Source organism: Lupinus angustifolius, unplaced genomic scaffold, assembly GCF_001865875.1.
Source record: "Lupinus angustifolius cultivar Tanjil unplaced genomic scaffold, LupAngTanjil_v1.0 Scaffold_138_4, whole genome shotgun sequence".
In the NCBI taxonomy this organism is placed as follows: Eukaryota; Viridiplantae; Streptophyta; class Magnoliopsida; order Fabales; family Fabaceae; genus Lupinus; species Lupinus angustifolius.
The window spans coordinates 1-4,843 of NW_017725441.1; the positions used below are offsets into that span (position 1 = coordinate 1).

At 38.0% G+C, this 4,843-nt stretch overlaps 1 protein-coding gene across 1 annotated transcript; it reads left to right on the top strand.

Annotated features, from left to right (window-relative positions):
* The first annotated feature begins 3,441 nt into the window (after window positions 1-3,441).
* Window positions 3,442-4,389, top strand: LOC109340104. Its single transcript, XM_019577678.1, has one exon. The coding sequence runs from the start codon at window positions 3,541-3,543 to the stop codon at window positions 4,234-4,236; it is 696 nt and encodes a 231-aa protein (XP_019433223.1). The 5' UTR covers window positions 3,442-3,540; the 3' UTR covers window positions 4,237-4,389.
* The last annotated feature ends 454 nt before the right edge of the window (window positions 4,390-4,843 follow it).

Genomic DNA, 4,843 nt, shown 5'->3' on the forward strand with positions numbered 1-4,843 from the left:
CTTTACACATTTCTTCTTTTGATGTCTAGTTGCTTTGCAAAAGAAACAGACATCATCCTGCTTCTGTTTCCTTTGCACTGGACCCTTAGCAGCTTCATTGTTGGGCTCTCAAGTGATTTTCCTTTTGCCCTTGTCTTTAGAAGTAGTAACATAATGGGCACTCTCTATCCTCTCTCGCTTCAATCTTTCATCTTCTTACACACAAAATGAAATGAGCTCATTTAGAGTCCATTTCTCCCTTTGACAGTTATAAGTTTGATAGTTATAAGAAATCTTAAACTGACTGAATTGTGCAGGAAGAGAAAGTAAGACCAAATGAATGAGTAAGTCTTCCGACACCTCAAGCTTAAGGGCCTTAAGTTTTGAAGCGATGATGGACATTCCCATAATGTATTCACTTATGTTTCCCTTGCCTTTATACCTCATGGAAATCAAGTTCTGTAACAGAGTACTTGTTTCCGCCTTATCGCTCTTTGCAAAGCGCTTTTCAATCTCAGCAAGGAAATCGTTGGCACTGTTTATCTCATCCGAGATAGTACCCCTAAAGACCTTTAGAATGTCACGCTTAATAATCATTAGACTCATGCGATTAGAGCGATCCCAATTCTCATAATCCTTCCTATCTTTAGAGGCACTGGATTCCAAAGGAGAAGGGGGCTGCTCTACCCTTAATGCATAGTCCAGATCCATGCAGCCAAGAACAATTTCCATGTTCTCTTTCAAGTCCTTAAAATTTTCACCATTAAGGACCAGAACTGAATTCAAATTTGAAGCAATTGATGTAGCTGATTGAAACAAAAGACAAAATATTAAAATATGCTCACAACCCAAAATTATCAATGTGCTTAAAACAATGTATATCCAAATCAAGATACCTAGTGCACCATCAATATCAAGTCTTTGGACAGTGATATCAACTGCAAGTGGTACTCTTGTTGTAATGATCAAACATAAATAATAAGGCATGTCAACTGACGAATCCCTCTTTGGATTGATTCATCAGTCACATGTATAAAAATTTAGAATTATGACATGTTTATCATCACAGGTGTATATGATCTTCGGCCAAATATTAACTTTCATTTGGGCCAGCTAATACTCACATGAATGACCATACACACTTACATCTAATGTTCCTCATGAGTTATATCCATGAAAGAGGTCACTTTGGCGACATTTCACTTCATTTGGCTCACTCTCGCTTGGGCGAGGTACTCTCGCTTGAGCGAGGTACTCTGGCTTGGGCGAGGTACTTTGGCTTGGGTGAGACTCTCTCGCTTGGGCGAGGTACTCTCGCTTGAGCGAGGTACTCTGGCTTGGGCGAGGTACTTTGGCTTGGGTGAGGTACTCTCGCTTGGGCGAGGTACTCTCGCTTGAGCGCAATTGAAGCCAATGCTTCTATTTGTCTCTCGCTTGAGCGAGCCTTATGTCGCCCATACACTTGCTTGGGCGAGCTGTCGCTTGGGCGAGGATCTTCTCGCTTAAGCGCAATAGAAGCCAATGCTTCTGTTTAGCTCTCGCTTGAGCAAGCCACTGTCGCTTGGGCGAGAGACTCTCGCTCGGGTGAGAGCACTGCGATAGAAGACGAACAATGCGATTTCTGCATCGCTGTTCTTCAAAAAAATCATCCAAAAATCAAGAAAAAAACAGCAGAAAACAATATTCATTCATTTCAAATCCTTTTATGTTCATATGGATATGCATAAATGTTTTTTTTCTTAATCGATTCATGGCATAAACAAGACACCATAAAACCCTAAATCAAACCAGATTTGGGGAAGAAAAGCAAGAACCCTAATTTCACTCATGAATCAAATTGGGGTGGCTCTAATACCACTTGTTGGAGAAATTACTCCATCCGAAATCCATAGATTAAACACGGAAGTCCTTATGACCATGACTTTGTTCCTATAACCTAATGTTTATACCCATACATAAACCCAAATGGAACAACCATGATCCAGACCGAAGAAACCCCAAATGAGTTCATGGTGAAGATGAAGAATATACCTTGTTGAGCTATTTCCGGAATCTCGAAGGTGTGAGGGTGCGATGATCTTCCAAATGATAGAGCGCCGAATGTTTTTCCTTAGTTTCTCTCTATAGGGGAATGAGAGAATGCCTTAGTTCTTGAGAGTGTGTTGTGTGTTGTGAGGAGCCTTATGTTATATTCCTAAATGGATGAGTTGATAGTGTTATATCCTTGTTGGATAACACTACACTATCCTCATCCTACCTTATTCTCCTCAATTTTACACCTGAAAACCTGTTGCTCTACAAATGGGGACCATAACCCATAAAAGTAACCCCAAAGCGGTTACTACTTTAGTTGCAATAATTCTGATTCAGTCCCTTCATTAAATCAGAAATTGCCTGAAGGTATCTACACTTATATTATTTCATGACACATATACCCTTAGCCACCAAATTAATAACTGAAGATCATTTTATATTTTGGCTAATAACATAATGACCATAACACAATTATAGAATTATATTTGTGACCCACAAATTGTCAGGAATTCTAACAAATCTATCATGACTAGAACATGTGACGTCAAGAACTTATAGTTATAAATTAGAATGAATTAATTACATATACATATATTTATTTAATTACAATTATCATGAGTCTTATTTCAAAATGTAGACCTCTTAAAACAATTTGATTGTGATTAAAATATAACTTTTAAAACCAACAGAGTACCAAAGGTAATTAAGCTATCTCAAGGGAGCTCAATATAATTTTTCCCATCAATTAATGATATTTTGTAAGATAAACTTTGTATTAGCAAAAGCATCTCTACCCCTTCCCCCAACCTTCACAAATTATCATGAGTCTTATTTCAAAAACTACACCTCTTAAAACAATTTGATTATAATTAAAAAATAACTTTTAAAACCAACAGAATACCAAAGGTAATTAAGCTATCTCAAGGGAGCTCAATATAATTTTTCCCATCAATTAATGATACTTTGTAAGATAAATTTTGTATTAGAAAACGCATCTCTACCCCTTCCCCCAACCTTCACAAATTGAGATAAACAAATATATTTGTAAAGAATATATCCTTCCATTAAATCTCTTAATAAATCCTTCTACCCATTAAAAGTAATATATATAATAACATGATACTTTATTTATATATAAGTGATATATATCATTTTTTATGAATATAATAATTTATCAGAAGATTTAATAGACTAATATAACATTACTTATTTATAAATAAAATTCTCCTCCATCACAACAAACTTGAGTTATGAATGTATCAAACATTCAAACCCAAACCCTTTAGCCCAATGAAATTCACTCCTTCAAACAAAATCCCAAGCCCATCCACATAAAAAACCCCGCCATAATTTTCAACCTTTTTCGTGTTGCCGCCATCTTCTCCCGCCAAGTAGCGCGTTCCCGCCTTTTTAATTCCTTCATCCCATTTTGTATATAAACAAACCCACAATCCCAAACTTTTAACACTCATTTTCCCTTTCACACTCCTTTTCTCAATCTCAAACCCTTTTTCCGCCAAAAAAATAATGGTAATCTCTCTGGGCCCTGGTAAATTCTACGGCAACAGCCTCCCCCGTCCCCGCTTCTACACCGACGTCAAGTTCAACGACCACCGCGTCGACCCTCCCATCTCCATCTCCGACCCATTCATGTCGTGGGCCGAAGAAGCCCACTGGTCAATGGGCGGGTCCAGCTACAAACGCCTCCGCCTCCAGGGTAAAATCGAAGGCAACGCCAACAAGCTCCGTAGCCAGCTCGAACATATCTCCGAAGCCCAAGCCCAAAGCCCAGTTCAACCGGCCCGTTCAGATCTCGTGTCTGAATTTGATTCCCCTTCGCCGCCGGATGCTCCGGTTGCCGTGAAGCGGCGAAGCTACATGTCACTGATCGAGAACGAGAAAGAAGAAGATGAGGTAGAGTTTGAAGGGGAGGAGTTTAAGGTTGTGACTCGAAGTGTACGGAGGAAGCGGTTGGTAAAAAAGCTTGGGGATGAGTTTGATAGCGTTGCGTCTGAGAATGAAGGGAATGATTCAAAATTGGATCTTTCGAAGAATTTGAGTGATGGGTCTGACTCTGATATGGTGGGTTTGAGAACTCGGAAGAGGAGGTTGATGAAAGGTGGTGAAGCTGTGAGGAAAGTTGTTGAGGAAAAGAGTGCTAATTCTGATTCTGGAAATGGGGTTAGAAGTTCTCCTAGATTGGCAAAGCGTTTGAAGAATTAGCCATGTAATTAGCTTAATCTGTTTCTGTTTTATTTTGTTTTTCAATTTCAGCTTTGTAGAAGCTGGTTTTATTTTTAAGAAATGATAGAGGAATGGTTATGGATTTTATTGTAGTGCAAAAAAAATGGTGAAAAGGTTTCTCAATTCTCAGGCTCTTTTTTTGCATTTCCCTGCTTTTGCTTTCAATTTTTATTCAAACAACCCTCATATTTACATGTGCATAGAACTTAATAACTAACACACTTAGAGATCTTATTATAATTTGACAACTAATTGAAAGTGGTCCCAGTGATACAATTCAGCTTTTCTACCTCCTCTCCCAGTCCTTCGTCAACCTTTCATATCTTCGTTTCGCTTTTTTTGTTATTTATTTTCTTTTCATCACATTTTTGTTCTCTTTGTAGTTTTTTCAAATAATTTTTATGCCTTTTTCCATTTATTTTGGTTGTGTTTCCAGGTTAGATTAGGATGATAATTGACTATTCCTGTTATTGTTTCGAGAGTACAGTAATAAAAAGCAGACATTATGTGAGATGGTAATCTAATACCACCTTTTATAGATGATGTGTTTGGATGGTCCCAACAAGTTTTTCTCCTGTGTTTTAAC

Excerpts from the sequence above, each read along its gene's own strand:
- LOC109340104 (XM_019577678.1), top strand. The coding sequence starts at position 3,541 with ATGGTAATCTCTCTGGGCCCTGGTAAATTCTACGGCAACAGCCTCCCC.